Consider the following 24,540-nt stretch of genomic DNA (forward strand, 5'->3'; position numbering starts at 1 on the left):
TCAGGAACTGCTAATGGAAGGCCTACAGATCCCAGTCGTCAGCAGATGGGATCAAACATGGGGCCTCTGGAGTTTAGTGCCTGAGTCTCTACTGCATGAGCTAAAAGCCAGCTGGCTGTTAGCTAAGGCTGTAGAGCAAACTCATTTTATCTCTCTCTCTAAGTGGTCTCGGTGCCACTAGACGGGACAGAACACCACACCCAGCAGGTGTGTGGTTTACACTAAGGCCATGGCTACACTTACAGTTTTGCAGCGCTGGTAGTTACAGCTGTGTTCGTACAGCTGTGTAGGGCCAGCGCTGCAGTGTGGCCACATTTGCAGCACTTGCAGCGCTGTTGGGAGTGGTGCATTGTGGGCAGCTATCCCACAGAGCACCTCGTCCCATTTTGGCGCTGTGGCTTGTGGGAAGGGGAAGGAAGTGTGCGGGTCTTTCCGCTTCCTGTTCCAACGCCCCGTGGTGCTTTGCTGCACATTCCGAGCAGTTTGGCGGCATTGTGAGTCTGCAGCGCGATTTCTGAGATTTCTGTTACAAATGGAGCCTGAGCTGCTGAGGACCTTGCTGATGAATGTTGCCAGCACATCACGCATGGCAGTAGAGCTATTCCTTCAGCTGCAAAGTGACAGTGAGGAGTCAGAGGATGATATTGAAACGCCTGACGCTCAAGACACTCAATTGCTTGTGGCAGTAACAGACGTGCTCAGCACCGTGGAACGGCGCCTTTGGGCTCGGGAAACCAGCATTGAGTTGTGGGATCACATCGTCCTGCAAGCCTGGGATGACGAGCAGTGGCTGCAGAACTTTCGGATGAGAAAAGCCACTTTCATGGGACTGTGTGCTGAGATCGCCCCTACCCTGCGGGGCAGGGACACGAGATTGAGAGCTGCCCTGCCAGTGGAGAAGCGGGTGGCTATTGCAATCTGGAAGCTGGCAACTCCAGACAGCTACCGATCGGTGGCGAACCAGTTTGGAGTGGGAAAGTCCACCGTTGGAATGGTGCTGATGCAAGTTTGCACACCCATTAATCGCACCCTGCTAAGAACTGTGACTCTGGGGAACGTGCAGGACATTGTGGATGGCTTTGCACAAATGGGTTTCCCTAACTGTGGAAGGGCAATAGGTGGGACGCATATTCCTATTCTGTCACCACCCCACCTGGCATCAGAGTACGTGAATCGCAAGGGGTATTTCTCCGTGGTTCTGCAAGCGCTTGTGGATCACCGGGGGCATTTCATTGACATTTACTCAGGATGGCCTGGAAAGGTGCATGATGCACGCATCTTTCGGAACAGTGCCCTGTTCAGGAGGCTGAGGGCCGGGACTTTTTTCCCAGACCGCAAGATCACAGTAGGGGACGTCGAAATGCCCACTGTGATCCTTGGAGACCCCGCTTACCCCTTAATGCCATGGCTCATGAAACTGTATAAAGGGAAGCTTGACAGGAACAAGGACTGGTTCAACTACAGGCTGAGCCGGTGCAGAATGACTGTGGAGTGTGCTTTTGGCCGTTTGAAAGCCCGCTGGAGGTGTCTTTATGGGAAGCTAGATTTGGGGGAAAGCAGCATCTCCGCTATTATATCCGCATGCTGTACCCTCCATAATATTTGTGAAGGGAACGGTGAAAGATTCAGTGAGGAATGGACCTCTGAGGTTCGACGCCTAGAGGATGAATTTGCACAGCCAGAGAGCAGGGCTCCTAGAGAGACCCAGGAAAGGGCTTCAAGGATTAGGAATGCCTTAAGGGAGCAATTTGATGCTGAGAGCCAACAGTAATGTTTGGTGCCTTTGCTGTGCTCCTTTCTACCTTGGGGTACACTATTTACCACTTCCTGCAATAATAAAACGTATTGTAAAAGCCATAAAATCCTTTATTCAAAGTACAGTACATAAAAGGCCAGGGGGGTTAGGGTGGTGGACTGTACATTTAGAGGTTTGAATATGTCCTGTTTGGATTACTGTTCAATGTCTGCTGCACTTCAGGATTACTATGCTGCAGGGTAATGGGGGTGGAGTGCACAGGGTAAGAATTGTAGTTATCAGGGCTGGTAGGTGATCGTACAGGTGTTGGGGGCAGCTGGGGGTAATAAGAAACTGGCTGCTGGAGAAAGGTGTTTTGTGCAAATACTGGGGAACAAGAAAGAGAGCTTTGGGAGGGGTGTGGGTTACCACGGTACAGATCTGCCTGCATGGCTACAAGAGACTCGAAAGAGTCAGTTTGGCGAGCCAGGAGGCTTATCATCTGCTTTGAGGTTTTTTTGGTAGCCAGTTCCTTTCTCCTGCTTTCTGTTTGCCTCCACTCATACATTTTCTCTCTCCATTCCTGCGTCTTCCTACGTTCTCTGTTGTAGTGAATCATAACTGCTTTGATCAATTCTTCTTTTGATTTTCGCGGATTTTTTTTCAAGTTCTGCAAGCGACGTGAGGCCGGTGATCTGGCTGCATTAGTCAAGGTCACTAAAAAAAACACAGATAGAAACATGTAATACACAGAGGCTACATTGTTTATTATCACACAGTGAAGGAGATTTTAGACTTTTTGTAGCATCCTTCCCACATACCTAACATAACACAGAGAGGCCAGGGAAGCGAAGGCATGGCGAGCAATGGGGTGAGTGTTTCTGCCCCGACTGCATCTGGGAGGGGGAATTGACCGATGGGTCACTGGGGTTTATCTGCACTGGGTACAGGAGGTAGCTGGTGTCCTGCACAGGGGACAGTAGTGAACAGGAAGGCGGTGAGATGCTGGTGGGGGGGGGGGCAGTCCGTGTAACTGCCGGCCTGCTGGTGAGGGGGGGGGAAACTGGAGCGCACCGCGGGGCTGGCTGCCTGCTGGAAAGGGGGGGGAGAGACCGGAGCGCACCGCAGGGCTGGCTGCCTGCTGGAAAGGGGGGGGAGAGACCGGAGCGCACCGCGGGGCTGGCTGCCTGCTGGAAAGGGGGGGGAGAGACCGGAGCGCACCGCGTGGCTGGCTACGTGCTGGAAGGGGGTGGGGAGACCGGAACGCACCGCGGGACTGCGGGGGGACCGTGAACCTGGCGCCCTGCACTCAGGTATCCCTAAATTCTCAACAGGATTTTCTACTGCCAGATATATCACTGCTGCGTGTTACCTGGGAAGAGAGGGAGGGTCTTCTACAGCAATGTGGATTCCGCCCTGGCCCCTATGCAGCTTGCCTGTGTGCAGCCATGGTCCCCCCACCCCTCCCTGCACAGTGGATCGGACGAGTTAGCCTGACCGGGACAAGGACCACGGTGGCTCTCCCTATAAACTTGCGAAAGCACATTGCGCACGCTCTGGCTGCAACTTTTCAAGAGATTACCGAGGCAGATTACAGAGACGTGATAGAGCAAATCAATGGGCTATTCCACGTTTAGGCATGCATGCAGGCAGCCATAACCCAAACCCTCCTCTCCCAAAACATAAAAATCTGCTTACCCCGAGCATGCTCCGCAGCTTCTTCCTCACCAGCAACTTCCAGCTGCTGCGACTGGCTAGCCTCCTCCTGGCTTGAGAAGAGCTCCTGGCTGCATGCCTCCTGGGACTCCGGGGTGTCTCCCTCCACCCCAGTAGCCTCACTCTTGGCTTCCTCTACACCCTCCCCCACTTCTCCCTGCTCTGAACTCTCCATCATGCTCCTCGGATTGGCAGTGGGGTCACACCCAAGTATGGCATCCAGCTCCTTGTAAAAACGGCAGGTTGTGGGGGCAGCTCCTGAGCGGCGATTTCCCTCACGGGCTTTGCAGTAAGCACTCCTCAGCTCTTTTATTTTGACCCTGCACTGCAACGCGTCCCGTTCATGGCCCCTTCTCAGCAAGGACTGTGATATCTGCCCATAGGTATCATAATTTCTCCGGCTGGAGCGCAGCTGTGCTTGCACAGCTTCCTCATCCCAAACACTGATGAGGTCCTGCAGCTCGGAATTGTTCCATGCTGGGGCTCGTCTGGGGCGTGGAGGCATGGTCGCTGATTGATTGATTGATTGATTGCACTCCACACCTGGCTGAGCAAACAGGAAGGGGATTTTTAAAATTCCCGGGGCATTTAAAGGTGGGGTCAGCTGAGCCCAGGGCAGTGGAGTGTGCATGATTACCAGAGAGGCTTCTAAGGTATGCTGGGATACCTCCTTATACCACAGAGGTCAATAAAAGTGCTAGTGGGCGTCCACACTTGCTGACCAGCGCTGGATCACCAGCGCTGGAATCCCTACACCCGAGGCTCGACCGGGTGTACAGCCAGCGCTGCAACCAGGGAGTTGCAGCGCTGGCCGTGCTTTGCAAGTGTGGCCACATCCTAGGTTGCAGCGCTGTAACCCCCTCACCAGCGCTGCAACTCTCTAGTGTAGCCATGGCCTAATACACACGGTGAATCTTCTCCAAGCTGTAGGGTTCCTCCTTGGAAATACAGGCTGTACACGGAATATCCAGTAGGGACAGAATTTCACAACTTGATTCAAAGAAAATGTGTTGCTGGATATATAGAGAAACAGAAAGATGCTCAGCAGCAGAATTGTTTAAACATGGTTATTGCTGGTAGGGTTCTGACCTTTGTCGACAGGGTTGATTTGTCTGAGAACCATGTCAGAACCATGACAAAGCTATGCTAATGACTGCCTAGGAGGATCATCTGCAGGCATGGTTCTCAGAATGAAATATCCCTGACCTTATGGTTAGAAGAAGCCCTGCTCAAACCATGTTAGCTATAACTATGTTAAAATATAATGAAGAAATAAAATAATGTAAAACACAGACCAGAATCCCATTCCCAACGTGGCTATGACAATGCTGAGTGCACTTATCAGCTGAAGCTGAGATGATAAAGTTATAATTGTACACTACAACAGAATAGATACTTTCACTATGCAAGTCAAAAGATCTAAATTATTTTGCATATTATTATGATGTCTTCATAGTTTGTATGGTTTTCCATACAAACAGCGACTGATTCACCTGAACAATCTACATTAAAATAGGATGGCAGCAGCTATCTTAAGTCTGTGTGTTCTGCAGAAAAGTAACTGATAAAGATGATTTTGTGGCTGATGGGCATTCATAAATTTATGGATTACAAGCCTAGAGGAGACCATGGCAACATCTAGTCTGACCCCCTGCATAACACAGGCCAATGGACTCTCCTGAATTCACTTCTGTTTCATTAAGAGCATGTCTTTTAAAAAAAATCCAATTTTGATTTAAAGATTTCCAGTGATGGAGAATCCATTACAAACCTTGGTAAATTGTTGCAATGTTTCATTACAGGCATTGTTAAAAATTTGCACCTTCATTTGTCTAGCTCAGCTCAAGCCATTGGATCTTTTATACCTTTTGGACTGAAGAGCTAATAGCAAATTTCTGTTGCCCATATAAGGTACTTACTGACTGTAATTGAGTCACACATTAGCCTTGTCTTTGTTAAACTAGACAGATTGAGCTCCTTGAGTCTTTCACTGTAAGGCAGGTTTTCTAACCCTCTAATCATTCCTGTGGTTCTTCTCTGAACTGTTTTCAATTTATCAACATCCTTCCTGAATTGTGGACATGAGAACTGGACACAGTATTCCAGCGCCAAATGCAGAGGTTAAATAACCTACTTGATATTCTCCTGTTTTTACATCCACATTAGCCCTTCTGGCCACAGCACCGCAGTGGGAAATCATGTTCAGCAGATTGGCTACATGACTCCAACTCATTTTCAGAGTCACTGCTTTTCAGCACAGAGGCTCCCATACTATAAGTATGGCCTACGTTCTTTATTCCTGGATGTAGTACTTTCAGTTTGGCCAGTATCATTAGCATCCTTGTGGCTGAGCAGCATGGGGTAGTGCTCAGAAGGAGAGATGGGATTTGGCAACCTTTCTGTGATGTCTGGATGTAGGCTCCACGCAGGCAGCACACCTCCCGGGACATCATGTCAGGTCAGCAGCTGGATGCCGCCATCTATCTTACAGTATCCTATCTTAACTATCTTAACCCTCCTTTCACTCTTTATTAATCCAGTCCCGTATCAGTCATTCCCTTAGTTTGCCTTGGGTTGACTTGCATCTGGTATGTTCTTAGAGAGCCTGTTTCTGTCTAGGAAAGTCATGGAAGCTCCTTCACTGGAGGTTTCCAAAAGGAGGCTGGATAGCCATCTGTCTCGGATGGTTCAAACACAACAAACCCTGTATCTTGGCAGGGGGTTAGACTAGATGACCCTTTTAGCCTTATCGTTCTATGAGCCAATCATAAGAGCAGTGTAGGTCCTCTCTGCAACTGTGTGAAGTAAATAGATGTGTACAGATCATGTTTTGGAGCAATTAGACAAAATGGATATTTACATGCATTGGAACTGATCTGGACATACAAGCCAATAAGGCTGAAAGATCCTTGAAAGCTCCATAATCACAGAGGCAACCAGATTTTTTTTAAGGAGATATCCCGCCCAGCCACTCCTAGTGCCTCTAGAGTGTTAGATGGTGCTCCTAGGAGTGGAGCGTGAAACTGCATGAAAAAGGAGCTCTTTGGGAGTATGCCCAGTAAATCTCCTAATGCGCTCAAAGACGAACCTTATTCCCAGGTACATTTTTAGTTTCTTAAAAACATGGTCCCCATACTAGGCTCAGACCTCTCTACCCCTCCTTTCCACCCATCTGTGGCAACGAGGGAGATTTATCCTAGCCACAGAGCTACAGTAACTCAGTCAGACTGCACAGCCCAGCCCTAGGAGGGGGGATGAAGTGTCCCAAACACGGTGAGATGCAAAGCACAGATGGGGAGAGCACCACATTTCATACCTGCAAAACTGAGAGCTTGTTGCCATTTTAGGAGTTCTGCAGCAAACCAGCCTTTCAGCTTCTCCATTGGCTAGGTCAGGCTACAACAGACCTAGTATCTGTGGCCTTATGCAGCTTGAAAGGTGCAGATATAGTGTTCTTAATCAGACCTTTAATGGTCCCAAAGGGTACCAGAATGAGTATTATAGCATTTGGATCGAGAAATAGAAAATGGAGAAAAGAAGCCAAATTCTTCTCATTTAAACAGATGCAACTCAGCTAAAGTCAAAGTAATTCCACTCATATAACTGAGAGCAGAATACAGCCCAGTAATTTATATGCCCAGTGAAAACTTGGTCCCACTGGAAATCAATGACAAAACTCTCATTGACTTTAGTGGGACCAGATTTGAGTTAGAATGGTCAGCTGTATAATAAAAGATCAGTGTCCTTCCTGGTTTTAAAGCATGTATTGCTGATTCGTATAACGATGGATCAGAGAACTTCCAAATGAAGTCATGGGTTTTGCCTGAGTAAGGAATTTATGACTGCCTAGCCTGTTAAGCCATGGATACTGCACCTGTCCCAGGTGGACATCTGGCTCTGGTTGGCTTCCATCAGTAAAATATCATCAATCTCATCCTCAATCCGAAATGGATGCTGAGAAATTGGTTCATCTTCAGGGCAGGAGTATGGGCTCATGTAAGGATGCTGCAAACCCATCTCTGCAGTCAATCGATCCCTGGGGTTAAATGTCAGGATCTTCTCCAGAAAATCAATAGCTGTGTATCACAGAGAAACAGGTTCATTAATTCCCCAAAAGCAAAACTGATTTTATTAACAGAAAAACAGGCTCCTGAATCCATACAGACCCATCTGTTTGATGTTAATCATAATTAAAATAAGAACAGAATTAAAGGTTAAGTCCTATGTACATCTAACACAGAGGCATATTTGTTCTGGATGCTTATGTATTGAACTTACCCTTGTTGGGAGTTATGGGCATGCATTGGAACGGTACTGTAGCCTACAGTTTTTAGTTCTATTAACAAAACAGAGAGTATGGCAGAGATAGAGCTACATCTCCAAGAGAGAATTGTAGAATCAAGGCTTTGATCCAGCAGGCAGGTCCTTGTACCTGAACAATAATCCAATTTAAGGATAAGGGGCTAAAATGTTATACTAACGTCCCAGTCCAGCTCCCACAGAAATCAGTGGGACTCTTCATGTGTAATTCTATAAATCATTCAGTTTCTCAGAGTAGAGACATGACTAATACTCTGAAACCTGCTTAATTTGGATGTGTAACCAGTACTTTCATGCTTTCAAATCCATTTTATGGACTCACTTCATAGCCAGAAACAGGGACAGCTGTAAACTGTTAAATGTTTATGTGCATTTGAGGTGGAATTAAATTAAAAGTGCTATTTTTAAAGTGCCTGGCGTAATCAAGACCATGAAATAATTCTGCCTGTTAACATTTAAAGAATTCTGTGTGCATAATTTTTTCTTCAGAAAATACAGTACAGTGTGACGCTTTCAATGTACGCAAACACGTGATGTAAGAGCAGCTATAGTGCAATTAAAGTGCATATGAAATTAAAGTGCAAGTGAAAAACATTTATGATTTTTCTATCTGTTTAAGCTTCCTTTGCATAGGGTATGTGAAAACATCAGCTCTTGTTGTTAAGGACATTTGGTTTACTGGGATGCTTCTCAGGCCATGGCCTTAAATCCAGATAATACAAATAGAGGTGTGCGTTATTTTTTCTGTCAGATCATGTTTTTAACCCTAAATCCTGGAAATATTAACTTACTGTACCTGTAACAATGGTGGTAAATATCCCAGTTAATCTGGAAAGAAACTGATCTGGAGGCTTCTTTGTGTGCTCACAAGAAGAGTTAACAGTTAATCACAAAGAGGAAGGAAGGGGGATACCTGTTATACCTGTGCATAAATATTAACCAGTACCTGGTTGTCTCTCACTGGATGATTTTACTGTTTGCATTAATTAATTATGATGGAATCAACAGTTTTATAAAGTCATTGGCTTGCAACAAGGATTATGGTGAAACAATTCACTCACAGTTCAAGTCATTTGGGCAAGAAAACTTCAGTAAATTATGTAAGCATGGCATTCCTTCCCACAAATCTTCAGAGAGAATAAATCCCTTCAGTACTTAATGTCTAGAATCTGACTCAGACTTGAGATAATGAAGGCTGATGGGTATCACAATTGATAAGGACCAATAATGGCCTTCTCTAATTAAGAGTCACATTGATCTACATGCCCAGGTCTCTGTTTTGACTCTTTACCCACATACAAGCAATTTTTTCCTTGCAGATCTTATGTATGGAATGCCAGCCACACTGATAGTCCAGGATTCAGAGCAAAGAGAACAGAGAAAATACACTGCCACATGGCAGCACCTGAGCAGGCTTGGCCAACCATGGATTTCAAATAAGAGCCTAGGGAGTTCCCTTCTTTTTCACCATGCAAGGGAACAGCACAAATATGAATGCAGAGCCCGTGACTTGGCATTCGGCAAGAGGCACAGAGACAGCCTTGGCATCTGCTCCCTGCAATGCTCTTGAAATTTCCCTGTCACCCCTGACCAATTAAAAAGCTGCTGCAGAGTACCGATGAAATGCTCAACCTCTGGGTCCAAAGGCTCATTGCTTGCAGCACTCAGGCACAGAAACAGAAGTCAGTTTTACCTGGCCCCTTGACCACAGAAGGGAACGATTGTGCTGGAAGTGATTGAAGTGCTACCAGTCATTCCAGGTGGGAAAGTCTTGAAGGTAAATACACCTTCTGCCCCAATCAAAAAAACACCAAAAAAACCAGCCAGGAGTTTGCAAAAAGTCCTGCCTTGGGATACTGTAGAGGGGTGTCAGGGATCTCAGATCTACATGCAAGAAAGGAATTATTCTCTGACTGTGCACATATGTATTTGTCCAAGAAGAAGGGAAACAAGAAAATTATCCCAACTTGGGGATAAATTCTGGGTCAATATATTAATAACAACTCCAAAACAGACACATATGAATGCAGACAAAACAGTGTTCACTGGGCTATAGAGGGCAACACATGATACTTTGCTAGCGTTACACCTCTGTAAAGCAATGTGCTCCCTCTAACAGTACTGCACTGCTGTCTTGTAGCCAGACTATTAAGGAAAATGTCTCCTTTAGGACCTAACACACCTCTCCCTTCCCCTGCGCAGGAGTAGGGAGGAACGAAGTGATTTGGGCTGAGGCACAAAGGAAAGGTTAGAGAGTGCCAGTTCTGTGAGATGATCCCCATCTCCGTTGGGCTCTGGGAAATCTCTGTGTGTGATCCACGAGGAGGTGGGGGAAGTGTGGCATGATGCACGCCAGCTGTCCTTCTCAATATCATTGCCCACAAACCTGGAGCAATTCCCCAGCATAACACTGATCCGGGTAGCATTAACTTACGACATTTCCCCATGCCCTGATGTGATTCCTTCCTTATGATGTGGCTGGAAGCCTAGTGGCCTGGGGGACACCTCAGGGCTTAGCTTCTGAGGGGGTGGGAGGGGCAAGATGAATCATGAAGGGAATTCTTCCTGGAGAGAGCAGGTCTCCAGCAGCTCTCCAGTGGTGTTGTGTTTGAGCTTGGGGGATGGCTGCTCTTGTATAGGTCACTGGGGGAGATCTGGTCTTAAAAGGAGGATGAGAGAAACCTGATCAAAATGTGACTTAAAGCTACGGTACCTTCGCCGTTCACTTCTGGAAGCAGCTTGCGTAAAGGTTTCTTCACTTCCCAGGTGCTGTTGATGAAAGTTGGCATCACTTTGAGCAGCTCCTCTTTGTCCTCTTCATGGACAACGGGGATCGTCTCCAGAATGAGCTGCATCTGTTCCAGCTCATGATTCCCTGTATGAGCAAACAACAGGCTGTCAGCGCCAGTGAGATTTTTTTTTCATCATTGGTGCCTCTATGTTGTTGTGGTTTTGGCTTGGAGTTTTTGAAGACAGAGGATTTTTTCCACTTTTTTTTTTAACCTTACGAAAATCAAGAATATAAAGTCTTAAATTCATTGGGTATTTCCCCCCTAAAAGTCTCCTTGCCGGAGCAGAAATGCGGGAGGAGAGCTTTTGCAGACCTTAGTTAAAGGAACTGGGATGTTGAACCTTTAACTAAAGTTTTCCTCTCAACGGCTTGTTTTTATTACCACTAATTCTAATCAGCTGGAATAAATATCCCTTCCCCATTCAGTTGCTGATGTTTCACTTCCTTGATACTTGTGATGTTGTTACTGGCGAATTAATTGAGAGTTTCAGTCCGATGGCCCAGACTGAATGGACACAGAGATGGAATTTCCCCCTTAGAGATGGGAACTCTCCAGGTCAGGGTTATAGCAACTAGTGGGCATTGCAAGAGAAGCTTACACTGCTACTGTCTGTGCTGTGTCTGTTGAATAGTTAAATAGAGGAGAACTTCACTCCCCTGACCCATTGACTTGCCACCTTCCATAAGCCCTATATACACTAAACAAAACAAGAGAGGTCAAACTTGGCTTTGGCACCTCCCTTTTGTTCTTGAAGAGGATGGGCCAATGACACAGGACAGGTCTACTCTGGAAAAGGCCGCCAGCAAACCCTCCTAGTGGAGATGCAGTTTATATGGGCTTATATATATAGCTTATATCAGAAATAAATGATACCAATAAAAGCACAGTAGTGCAGATATGTGTCTACACTAGGGCTTCTGGACGACATAGAAACATCACACACACACAAAAATCACACCCCATATCACATTGCTATGCCAGCAAAAGTTACTAGTGTGGACCTGACCTTAGGCAAATCCCTAGAGGAGGCAGCATAATGACCTGTGGGGTTTCACACTGGGATGCCTAGGGAGCCCACCCCCGTGCTTCCTCTTTCTATGTGCAGGTTTGGAACTGGGGAGCGGGGCTGAGTTGTTTGGAAAAACTCCTGATTTAAAGCTTCAGTTCTGGAGATGGGTGGACGGGAAACTGATTCTTGATAAGAAATATGTATACGGGCAGTGTTAGGATATAAATATTCAGGCCTGTCTGCAAAGGCTTAGACTTCAAGAATTTAAGTTTATTCATCACTTAGCTAGTTATAGAGGTATAAAAGAAAGAATCAAAAATCACTGTCTGTCTGTGTAATGGCCTTCTCTTATTGTGACAGTCTGAGGCCTGGTTCTTCAGCTAAGCAGCGGAGGCCAGTCATAAACTGGGAAATGTATGGTCACATCCTCACATTCCAAACTAGGCACATTGCAATAAGGCAATCTGAGGCTGTTAGGAAGGTGATCTGATCTATCTCCTCCAGAGAAAGGAAAGAGCTTAGAACATGTAAAAGGAAATTTAGTTTGATAGTTTTCTGTCTTGTAAGAACTCATTTATCAATAGACACAGCTGGAAAACCCTTATATCTGTATAGATGTAGTTGTGAAATCCTCACTTCTGTATAGTTTTGTATGTTTATTTGCATGGTTTCTGTCTGGTTCTGTGATTGTTTCTGTCTGCTGTATAATTAATTTTGCTGTGTGTAAATTAATTAAGGTGATGGGATATAATTGGTTAAATAACCATGTTACAGTATGTTAGGATTGGTTAGTTAAATTCAGTAAAGTGATTGGTTAAGGTATAGCTAAGCCAAACTCAAGTTTTACTATATAGTTTGCAGTCAATCAGGAAGGGGGGCGGGGAATGGGAACAGGGACTGGGGATGGGGGAATTGGGATCATGTTTTGCTAAAGGGGGAAATGAGAACAGGGGATGGGAACAGAAACAAGGACACAGGCAAGACTCTCTGGTGTCAGAGCTGGGAAGGGGGACACTAAGGAAGGAAACTGGAATCATGCTTGCTGGAAGTTCACCCCAATAAACATCGAATTGTTTGCGCCTTTGGACTTTGGGTATTGTTGCTCTCTGTTCACACCAGAAGGATCAGGGAAGTGAGAGGGTGAAGGAATGTTTTACAAACACGAAGCCAGATTACTCACTCCCCAGGCAGGACAAGAGGCAAGAAGCTCCAACCCTTGTGCTCCCACATTGTACCTGCTGGAGTCCTGTGCTTCCTCAAGGGTAAGGACTGCTCCCTCCTCGCACCCCAAGTCACCCCAAAGAGTATGGTGAGTGCATGGGCTGAGGAGCCAGTTCCAGAGCTCTCGCAGTCACTCAGCTATGACATCAGGAGAGAAAGGAAATGAGGCTGGGCTGATTTTATACCCTGATGTAACCTCTATCACTGGCACACTGTATCTAGTGCAGAGCCCTGCAATGCCTCATAGAAACCAAGGCAGGGACGAGGGGGAGACTGGTCCACACTACCAACCAGACAAGTGGCCTTTGCTGTCCCATTTGACTGTACCCAGTTGCCATGTTATGTCTCTGATCTGGCAGCCTTGCAGAATCTTTGCTAATTAAATGCCCCCCTTGCCTCATTTTAAATTCTCATGCAAAGGAACAAATGTACTCCTGACACACTCCTTCACAGTGTGGCTAAATGTCAGCTGCAGGCTGGTAGTTGCTCAGAAACTAACAATGAGAACTCCCAGTGAATCTATAGCTCTGCCTGAACTCCCCATCTGTCTTTTCCAGAATCACTCAAACAGCCAGGTATTAAAAAATCCTCTTAGCATTTGTAGATCCGGGCTTTTAGCCAACATTTTGGCCTCACGTGGGCTTTTTCAGGCCAGTGTTTTCCTGAGCACAGTTAAAGGTGACATCCTATGATTATTTATTTCTATAGCAGTAGCATTTAAGGGCTGCAAGACACCAGGCACTGCCTAAGGTTAGGCTCCTAACTCCGTACTTAGGAACTTAAATAAAAGAGGCCCGAATTCCAAAGGTCCTCAGTGGGTTTTCTGGGTGCGCCGAAGGACAGGCCTCTTATTTAAACAGATATACTGGACAAATCACACCCCCCACTAGGGAACAATCTGTTCCATTTAGCAGGGCACAGCTCGACTACATGATAGTTTAGAGTGGGTGATAAAGAATCAACTGCACTCAACTGTAACTTCGGGCAGTGTCTTAGCTGCTACCAGTGGGATTTCGGTAAGGCGAGGGGCCAATGCTCCTACTCTTACAAAAAGTGCTGTGAAATCTTTAATGATCCTCTACAATATATGGGTGACTGCTACAGTATTACAATCTGAAGAATGTCTGGTTTACCTCCATGTGGCTGTTCTCTTTACACTATCCCAGTGCTGGTGCATTATCTGAAATGACTAGCCCAGTCCACACATGACCACTATGATAGCTAGGATATTTGTCTCAGTGTTCCTCCATCTGTTATATCCATTTGTTGTCTCTTGTGTTATGCTTAGAGTATAAGCTCCTCTGAGCAGGGCCTGTCTTTTTGTTGTGTGTTTGTACAGTGCCTAGCACAATGGTCTAGGACTGGTGTCCCCTAGACGCTAACACAATACAAATAATATTTAACAGGATAAAAGTGGGAAAAAATTCAGTCACTATAAAATCACGTTTTTGCTTTTGTCCATGTTCACACTCCTTTTGTGTTCATTTCTCACAAACATTTAGCGCAGCGGACTTTTCCTGGCATAAATGTTTGTGAAAGCAAATTTCAGAGGCCAAGAATATTCATACACATCAGTGCCGTAACAAGGGCGAGACGAGTGAGGCACTTGCCTCGGGCGCACAAATCTGAGGGGCGCAGAAAAAGACAAATGAAGTTTTAATTAACAGGGAACAGGCGCTGGGCGCGGCAGCCCCAAGCAGTCGGCTGGGCTGGGCCTCCCTGCTGTCTGCACCCAAGGCCTCTTCAGGCCCTCCCCCACTCTGCCCTCCAGTGCTGCTGCTCTTTGCCCCGTTGCAGGGGGGTCCCGCACTCCAGGTGACAGGCAAGTGCCACAGGGCGGAAACGCGGCTGGGTTTCCTGCCTGAGGCCTGCGCTGCCCGGCTAGCACCATGGGCGAGTGCCACACAGATGGCTTCTCCTGCAGGTGGGACCCCTGTGCCCGGAGCGCTCCTCCTGGAGTGCCGCTGGGAGGATGTGGCTTTTGGTTCCTGTCCACTGTCCCGGTGCTGGCCTGGACCATAGCCTGGCAGTGGGAAGGGGCCCAATTCCCCCCCAAACTTGGCAGCTGAGAACCGCCATCTTCATCTGCCCAAGTCAGGGGCAGGTGTGGGGCTCGCCCAGGCAGGACCGGGGCCCCTCCCGCTGGGCTGCCCTGGAAAGTGAAAATAGTGGCGGCCAGGGCTCCTATTCTTGCTGTGTAGGGAGGGGCCCATGCAGGGTTGGGGGGCACAAGGGCCAGGAGCCCTCCAGCCTCTCCCCTAGAGCCTGGGGGGTTCAGGCCCCTCCAAGCAGGAGCCTAAGCAGGGTGGCCTGAGGCTCCAGGGTCAAGCTGTCCCAGTCTGGGGTGGAGGGCCGGGCTTTGTGTCGCTGGCCATGAGGTGCCCCCCACATGTCCGGGCCCCTTTTCCAACAGCTAAGCCGCCCGGCTGTAGGCTGACAAGCCCCGGCCCTGGGACTTTGGTACGGGTGATGGATGCAGAGCGCCTCGGGTCTCCAGCCTGATCTCCCAAGCAGGGTCTCCCTGGGACAGCACCAGCCTCAGTCCGGCGAGGCAGAGGCCAGGCTGCCTCTCCCTGCCTTCACAGCGAGGGCACCGAGAGCAGGGGCAACCCCTGAGCAGAGCAGCCAGACCGCTGAGGTTGGTGGATCACACACAGGCAGAGCCCAGCCCTACATGATTCAGATATGACACTTTTTCCTTTTTTTTTTTAACAAAGTAACTACTATGAAATTATATGGACGGGGAGGGCACAATTTTTTATTCTTGCCTCGGGCGCAAAAATAGCTAGTTACAGCTCTGATACACATGAAAGGGAATTTTGCGTGCATCAGTATTTGTTCTAGAAATACTTGAGCACTCATCCGAGCAGGGACCACAAACTCTATCATGTGACTTAGCTGACAATTCGCAGTAAAGCAACACAGCTGGAACAACAGAGAGAAGTGAACTGTTTTCAAACAATCAGCAATGTTCAAAAAAATGCCATCACATAACAAATTCAAAGGAACCAAGTTTGGCTCATGATTGTCTGTGACCAGAAAAAGAGGCTGAATTTTTCAAACAAGTCTTCATTACAAATGACCTGGCTCTAGACAGTAACATTTAGATCTGGTTCCACCATTCCTTTGCAGCTGAGCTCAACAACTGCAGTTTTCTAATGGCAATCTATCTAGCAATCTATCTATTACGAGCAAATAAAGGCCAGTTTTGGTGCTTGGAGATTGGTGCTTGGAGACTCTAATAAAATATGCTTTTTCTTGAAGCATGCACCAGCTGATATAAGAAAAGATTGACACAGTGAGAATTTCTATAAAGAAAACAAACAAATGTATTAAAGCTTCACAGACAGCACAGGCAAGGATTAGCACTGCCAAGGGAAGAAGTTTATCAGTACAAGCAGTTTTCAGATGTTCTCCGTGGGTAAAATGAACTCCAGTGCAGAGAGGGCTGGAACAAGGCCCTAAGCGCCATTTAAGCCCCAATTAAATCCTTGATGTGGGACTTGAGCTGCTCAGTTGCTTATTGATATGGAATGCACAGGAGCGTTTGTTGACCCTCTGCACTAGGATGAATTTCACCTTCGGGTGAATTTTGCTATATTCTTAGCTTTACTTTGCATTGGGCCAGCACTACCAAAGTCACTCAGCCCCGGTCTACTCTGAAGAGTTAGGTTGAGAAAAGGCAGCTTACCTCAATCTAACTCTACACTAAAATGCAGTGATGTCACTCTAACACTACACTGACTTAATAACTGCACCTCCGTGAGAGGCATAGTGCTTAGGCCGATGTAGTTAGGTCAACACAGCGTCAGTGTAAACCAGGAATCAGCAACCTTTGGCACACGGCCCATCAGGGAAAGCTGCTGGTGGGCCGGGATGGTTTGTTTACCTGCAGCGTCCGCAGGTTTGGCCGATCACAGCTCCCACAGGCTGCGGTTCACCGTTCCAGGCCAATGGGGGCTGCGGGAAGTGGCAGCCAGCACATCTCTCAGCCCGGGCCGCTTCCCACAGACCCCATTGGCTCAGAATAGTGAACCGCAGCCAGTGGGAGCTGTGATCGACCAAACCTGCGGACGCTGCAGATAAACAAACCATCCCGGCCTGCCAGCGGATTTCCCTGACAGGCCACGTGCCAAAGACTGCCGACCCCTGGTGTAGACACTGCATTGCTGACATTGACTGTTGCTGCCCACAGTGCCCCATACTGACAGTTAGCACTCCTGGGGAGAATGCACCCCGCCGATACAAGGAGCATAGTGTGGAGATGCAAAAGAGATTTAATTACTGCGGTGGCTGTAAACTGACGTAACTTAGGCCGACTTAATTTTGTACTGTAGACTTGACCTTAGACTACTCACTGCATAAAGTTAAGGACATGTGCAAAATTTTGCAGGATTAGGATTTAAATTAAATGGTTGCCATGCATCAATAGAACTGTCAAAGATACTTCTTTCAATACTAGTAAGTTTCTCCATTGCTTAAAATCCTGAGATTTAGCAAAAGATGTATTTTTCCAGATATTAGAATATTGGGGTTGGAAGGGACCTCAGGAGATCATCTAGTCCAACCCCCTGCTCAAAGCAGGACTAATCCACAGATTTTTACCCCAGTTCCCCAAATGGCCCCCTCAAGGATTGAACTCACAAACCTGGGTTTACCTGGCCAATGCTCAAACCACTGAGCTATCTCTCCCCCCCATTCAGGGGTGATTATCAATCAGTGGCAAGTAAATGGTGGAGGAGTTAGAATGGATCCAGAGTTCACTGTGTCATCAGCTCTTAATAGAGCAAGTCTGGGGCGAAGTCAATATTTTAATTGTTAATTCTATTCTTTATCGAATATTGAATTTGGATCAAGAGTTCCCATGACGGTTTTCACTTTCTTATGTGCACCGAGAAGCAGCACTGCATAAATACTGAGCTGTACTATCAGCCTTCTGTCTGCTTGAATCTCTGAATATAAACATCCCTTCACTAGTGCTAAGCCTATCTGCTAAGATCAGCTGCATGTCTATAGCTGATCAAGAGGGGACTTTTGTACCACAAAATTCCTTGACGGTTGAATGATATTTTTTCAACCTGCTTTGCCAGTAAACAGTGGACTGCAGAGCTACAGCAAGAGTAACGAGCACTTATCTGTGAAATATTTACAGGCCAGCAGTTCTGAGAATGCTGCTAGCGATGGCCAAGTGAGATAGAGCGATCCAGCCCAGAATGTGGCTACTGCAGGAGAGTTTGCTGGAATCTCATCAGTGTTGTTCTAATTATTAACACTGCTATCAAAGTCAAACTCACATCTACCTGCATTATTATTTTAGTAGCTGAAATTACCTGCCTTTATTAACCAGGGATGCTAGACAGAGACATCATTTACAGGGGGCAATCACCTCTCAGAGAAATAACGTAAGGAATCCATGACAACAAACAACAGACACCATAATCACCAGCTGAACTACCAAACTGCAGCCTCAAGGGCTTGTCCAGACTACAGAGTTGCAGCGCTGGTGAGGGGGTTACAGCGCTGCAACTTAGGATGTGTACACACTTGCACAGCACGGCCAGCGCTGCAACTCCCTGTTTGCAGCGCTGGCCGTACACCCGGTCGAGCCTCGTTTTTGTTAACCTCTGTGGCATAAGCAGGTATCCCAGCATACCTTAGAAGCCTATCTGGTAATCAAGCAAACTCCACTGCCCTGGGCTCACCTGACCCCTCCTTTAAATGCCCCGGGAATTTTAAAAATCCCCTTCCTGTTTGCTCAGCCAGGTGTGGAGTGCAATTAATCCATCAGTCACTCAGCGACCATGCCTCCACGCACCAAATGAGCCCCAGCATGGACCAATGCAGAGCTGCAGGACCTCATTAGTGTTTGGGGAGAGGAGGCTGTGCAAGCACAGCTGCGCTCCAGAAGGAGAAATTATGATACGTATGGGCAGATATCGCAGTCCTTGATGAGAAGGGGCCATGAACGGGACGCATTGCAGTGCAGGGTAAAAATTAAAGAGCTGAGGAGTGCTTACTGCAAAGCCCGTGAGGGAAATCGCCGCTCAGGAGCTGCCCCCACAACCTGCCGGTTTTACAAGGAGCTGGATGCCATACTTGGGTGTGACCCCACTGCAAATCCTAGGAGCACGATGGAGAGTTCAGAGCAGGGAGAAGTGGGGGAGGTTGTAGAGGACGGAGACAGTGAGGCTACTGGCGTGGAGGGAGACACCCCGGAGTCCCAGTACACATGCAGCCAGGAGCTCTTCTCAAGCCCAGAGGAGGCTAGCCAGTCGCAGCAGCTGGAAGTTGATGTTGAGGAGGAAGCTGAGGATCGTGCTCGGGGTAAGTAGATTTCTATGTTTTGGGAGAGGAGGATTTTGGTTATGGCTGCCTGCATGCATGCCTAAACGTGGAATAGCCCATTGATTTGCTCTACAACGTCTCTGTAATCTGCCTCAGTAATCTCTTGAAATGTTGCTGCAAGAGCGTTTGCAATTTGCTTTCTCAAATTGATCGGGAGAGCCACCGTGGTCCCTGTCCCGGTCAGGCTAACTCGTCCGATCCACTGTGCAGCGAGGGGTGGGGGGACCATGGCTGCACACAGGCAAGCTGCATAGGGGCCAGGGCGGTATCCACATTCCTGTAGAAGACCCTCCCTCTGTTCCCAGGTAACACGCAGCAATGATATGTCTGACAGTAGGAAACCCTGTTGAGAGTTTAGGGATAATTGAGTGCAGGGCGCCAGGTTCGTGTTTCCCCAGCCCATGGCGCTCTGTTTTTAAACCCCCCCCCTCCCAGCACGTAGGCAGCCACGCAGTGCGATCCTGTGTTCCTCACCCCCTCCTCCAAGCAGGCATCCAGCACCGCGGTGTGCTCCGGTGTTCCCCACCCCCACCTCCAAGCAGGCATCCAGCACCGCGTTGCTCCCCCCCCCACCAGCAGGACAGCGTGAACGCGGACCAAAAAACACCCCCCCCAAGCAGCTAGCTCACAACCTTCCTGTTCACTACTGTCCCTTCTTTAGGACACCAGCTACCTCCTGTACCCATTGCTGATAAACCCCAGTGACCCACTGGTCAATTCCCACTCCCAAGAAGAAATCGGGGCAAAACCACTCACCCCATTGCTCGTCATGACTTAGCTTGCCTGCCCTGTCTGTGTTATGTGAGGTATGTGAGAAGGATGCTACCAAAAGTCTTAAAAGTCCTTCAACGTGTGATAATAAACAATGTAGCCTCTGTGTATAACATGGTTCTATCTCTCTTTTTTCTAGTGATCTTGACTACTGCAGCCGTATCACCAGCCTCACGTAGGTTGCAGAACTTGAGACGGAATCCTAGGAAATCAAAAGAGGAATTGATCAAATCTGTTATGAGCCACTACAACAGAGAAAGTAGGAAGACACAGGAATGGAGAGAGAAGACCTATGAATGGAGAAACAGTGTACATGAATGGAGAAAGAGTGTACATGAATGGAGGCAAACAGAAAGCAGGAGAAAGGAATTGTCTGCCAAAAAACCCACAAAGCAGATGATAAGCCTCCTGGCTCGCCAAACTGAGTCTTTCGAGTAGCCATGCAGACAAATATGTACCGTGGTAAGCCACAGCCCTCCCAAAGCCCTCTTCCTTGTTCCCCAGTATTTCCACAAAACAACTTTCTCCAGCAGCCAGTTCCTTATTGTCCCCAGCTGCCCCCAATACCTGTAAGATCACCTACCAGCCCTGATAATTATAATTCTTACCCTGTTCACTCCACCCCCATTATTCTGCAGCATAGTAATCCTGAAGTGCAGCAGACATTGAATATTGATCATAATAGGACATATTAAAACCTGTGAATGTACAGTCCATCACCCCAACCCCCTTGCCTGTTATGTACTGTATGTTGAATAAAGTTTTTTTTTCTATTTATTTCACTACGTTATATTGTTGCTGGAAGTGGTAAATATTATACACCTAGGTAAAGCAAAGCACATCAAATGCATCAAACATTACTGATGGCTCTCAGCATCAAATTACTCCCTTAAAGCATCCCTAATCCTTGAAGCCCTTTCCTGGGCCTCCCTATTAGCCCTGCTCTCTGGCTGAGCAAACTCATCCTCCAGGCGTCGAACCTCGGAGGTCCATTCCTCACTGAATCTTTCACCCTTCCCTTCACAAATATTATGGAGGGTACAGCACGCGGATATAACAGTGGTGATGCTGCTTTCCACCAAATCTAGCTTCCCATAAAGACAGCGCCAGCGTGCTTTCAAACGGCCAAAAGCACACTCCACAGTCATTCTGCACCGGCTCAGCCTGTAGTTGAACCGGTCCTTGCTCCTGTCAAGCTTCCCTGTATATGGTTTCATGAGCCAGGGCATTAAGGGGTAAGCGGGGTCTCCAAGGATCACAGTGGGCATTTCGACGTCCCCTACTGTGATCTTGCGGCCTGGGAAAAAAAGTCCCGGCCCTCAGCCTCCTGAACAGGGAACTGTTCCTAAATATGCGTGCATCGTGCACCTTTCCAGGCCATCCTGAGTAAATGTCAGTGAAACGCCCACGGTGATCCACAAGCGCTTGCAGAACCACGGAAAAATACCCCTTGCGATTAACGTACTCTGATGCCAGGTGGGGTGGTGACAGAATAGGAATATGCGTCCCATCTATTTCCCCTCCACAGTTAGGGAACCCCATTTCTGCAAAGCCATCCACAATGTCCTGCACGTTCCCCAGAGTCACGGTTCTTCTTAGCAGGGTGCGATTAATGGGTGTGCAAACTTGCATCAGCACCATTCCAACGGTAGACTTTCCCACTCCAAACTGGTTCGCCACCGATCTGAAGCAGTCTGGAGTTTCCAGCTTCCAGATTGCAATAGCCACCCGCTTCTCCACTAGCAGGGCAGCTCTCAATCTCGTGTCCCTGCACCGCAGGGTAGGGGCGAGCTCAGCACACAGTGCCATGAAAGTGGTTTTTCTCATCCGAAAGTTCTGCAGCCACTGCTCGTCATCCCAGGATTGAAGGACGATTTGATCCCACCACTGAGTGCTGGTTTCCCGAGCCCAAAGGCGCCGTTCCACGGTGCTGAGCACGTCTGTTACTGCCACAAGCAATTTAGTGTCTTCTCCGTCAGGCGATTCAATATCATCGTCTGACTCCTCACTGTCACTCTCACTTTGCAGCTGAAGGAATAGCTCCACTGCCATGCGCGATGTGCTGGCAACATTCATCAATAAGGTAGTCAGCAGCTCAGGATCCATTTATAACAAAAATCGCAGAAAAAGCGCTGTAGAATCACAATGCCGCCAAACTGCTCGGAATGTGTAGCAAAGCACCACAGGGCATTGGAACAGGAAGCGGAAAGACAATCACACTTCCTTCCCCTTCCCACAAGCCACAGTGCCAAAATGGGACGAGGTGCTCTGTGGGATAGCTGCCCACAATGCACCACTCCCAACAGCGCTGCAAGTGCTGTTAAATGTGGCCACACTGCAGCGCTGGCCCTATACAGTGTGGCCACTCTGCAGCACTGGCCCTATACAGCTGTACTAACACAGCTGTAACTACCAGCGCTGCAAAACCATAAGTGTAGATATACCCTCAGTGACAGAAACTAGGACTTGCAGCTCCAAAACAAACTGGCATCTTCCACTTCAGTCACAGGAGAAAGTCTATGACAGTTACAGTAGCATCAGTGCTTACGCTGTGAGCAATCTAGAGGAAAACACAGGGTCAGAATCTGCTGTTACCCTGTGTAAATCCAGAGTAACTCCTACTCCCAGTCAGTGAAATCAATGCAGATTTACAGCAGTATAAATCAGATCAGTTTCTGGCCCACTGTCACAAACACTTAAACATGCCAGACAATCCACCTGGAAGACGACAATACACACTCAGGGCACATGGTGCCTGCCCCTTCTGTGGGTGCTTGGGGAAGGAGGGGACAGGGCCTGGCAGAATTATAATCCCTGGGTTTAGGGGAGAGCAGTGATTCTTCTGGACTTTCTTTGCCGGGGACGAGGCACACAGAGTGTGAAAGGGGCAGGGAGGAGGACCAGAGGGTAGATAGGATCATGCCTCCACCCCCAGGAACCAGCAGGTGCAGTGCAAATGGCATGCAGGTGGGAGGATACGCTGTGGCCTAGAAATAGGTATGGCAGTGGATGGGCTCCCTCTGTGTGCTGGGGAGTTCAAGGAGGTCTTTTTTCTCCCTAGTGTATAATACCTCCCAGGGTTCTCCCTGGAGCAATGCATCATCATGCCTCCCCCAGCCAGAGTTCTGCCTACTGGCCTGCTATAGCCCTTACCCAGCATGTGACAATGGGTTTAAATGGACATTCCAAAAGGCAGTGATTAAATTAGTGCTGATGGTCATCATCCCCCAGTACACACCATCAGTAGGGGCTCATATAAAGATATTTCAGATTTGGGGGTGAGAAGAAAAAGAAACAGTCTAATTTAAATGACAGAGAGACCTATTCTGAGGCCCTCCTGCAGCGCTCTGCTGCAGTGATGCTCCCTAATTTCCATCCAGCGGCTAACGAATACTTTTTCCTAAAGAAAAGCTATGTTTTGGACATTTAGAGATTTGCATAGTGACTCCAGGTGAAGCTAAAAAGAGAATAACAGGAAACAAATGGTTTGTTGTTAGGCTAAATCCCTAAGTGGGATGCAAATTACAAGTCGTTAAAAATCAAAAGGTCTTAATGGTTATTCTTATTTCACCGCAGATCCGGCCACTGATTACTGAATGTGTTCAACATGAGGGAAAGGCACATATCCATTCACACAAAAGCTGCTCACTGAAACCCAAGATAGCTATTGCTCTTAGGACGACAGGTCTCGCTATCTGTTTAGCCTGTATTTATACGGCAGTTGTGAGTGCATTAATTTATGAAAGACAAGAGAGGAACTAAAGATACTATGTAAATATTGTTATCTAGAGTATTAGGAGTTGAACATCATGCCATATCTCTTTGGAAAGCTGACTTCCCCTTAGACTTGCAAACAGGTCTAGGATTTGGAGTCAGGACTTCAGCCTCAGGATAATTAAACTTTTCAAATGGATCCCCACACTATGTTAAAAATGAGAGAAATGTGTCAGAGAAATCCCCCGTTGGCAGTGTTGTTGTAGCCGTGTTGGTCCCAGGATATTAGAGAGACAAGGTGGGTGAGGTAATATATTTTATTGAACCAACTTCTGCTGGTGAGAAAGACAAGAGTGTTTCTTCAGGTTTGCGTAAGCTCAAACCTTGTCTCTCTCACCAATGGACATATATCCTATAGAAGATATTACCTCACCCACCTTGTCTCTCTAATAGCCTGGGACAAACACAGCTATCACACTGCCTACAACAGTGTGATATCAAAATCAATCCATGTGACACCTATGAATTGTTAAGCTAAGCATCCTGAAACTGTCCAAACCAGCATTAAAAGCCATCACAGAGCTATTTTATTCTCCCCAATAACTAAGCTACTAAATTTAAATTGTTGGTTTGTTGCAAATTTCTATGACACTGACTGACAGGTGAGCTGACTCCTAGCTTTAATTTTTATAAATATGTCAAAATCTAAGAACTTTGGTCTGCAAGGGGCCCATGGAAAACTGCAGGCATCCCTTTCCAGACACTGTGCAGCTGGTCTCTTCTGCAATGGGGCATTTCTCCTTCACTAGAGACCCTGGGACTAATCTGCTCCCATTGAAATCAATGGTAAAATTCCCACTGATTTAGCAGGATCTAGCTCTTTCTGTTACATGTATTTCAAACATCATAAAAGAAAC

General features: G+C 47.3%; 1 protein-coding gene across 1 annotated transcript in view; it reads right to left on the reverse strand.

Annotated features, from left to right (window-relative positions):
* MAPK4 (mitogen-activated protein kinase 4) overlaps positions 1–24,540 on the reverse strand; it is a 128,039-nt gene that overhangs the window by 6,609 nt on the left and 96,890 nt on the right. Inside the window, exons 4-5 of the mRNA XM_030567702.1 lie at positions 10,485–10,646; positions 7,326–7,527 (exon numbers count right to left, since the gene is read on the reverse strand). Coding sequence (XP_030423562.1) covers positions 7,326–7,527; positions 10,485–10,646 — 364 coding nt within the window. The remainder of the gene's footprint in view (positions 1–7,325; positions 7,528–10,484; positions 10,647–24,540) is intronic.

The sequence above is a fragment of the Gopherus evgoodei genome, chromosome 6, assembly GCF_007399415.2.
Source record: "Gopherus evgoodei ecotype Sinaloan lineage chromosome 6, rGopEvg1_v1.p, whole genome shotgun sequence".
NCBI classification, from domain to species: domain Eukaryota; kingdom Metazoa; phylum Chordata; order Testudines; family Testudinidae; genus Gopherus; species Gopherus evgoodei.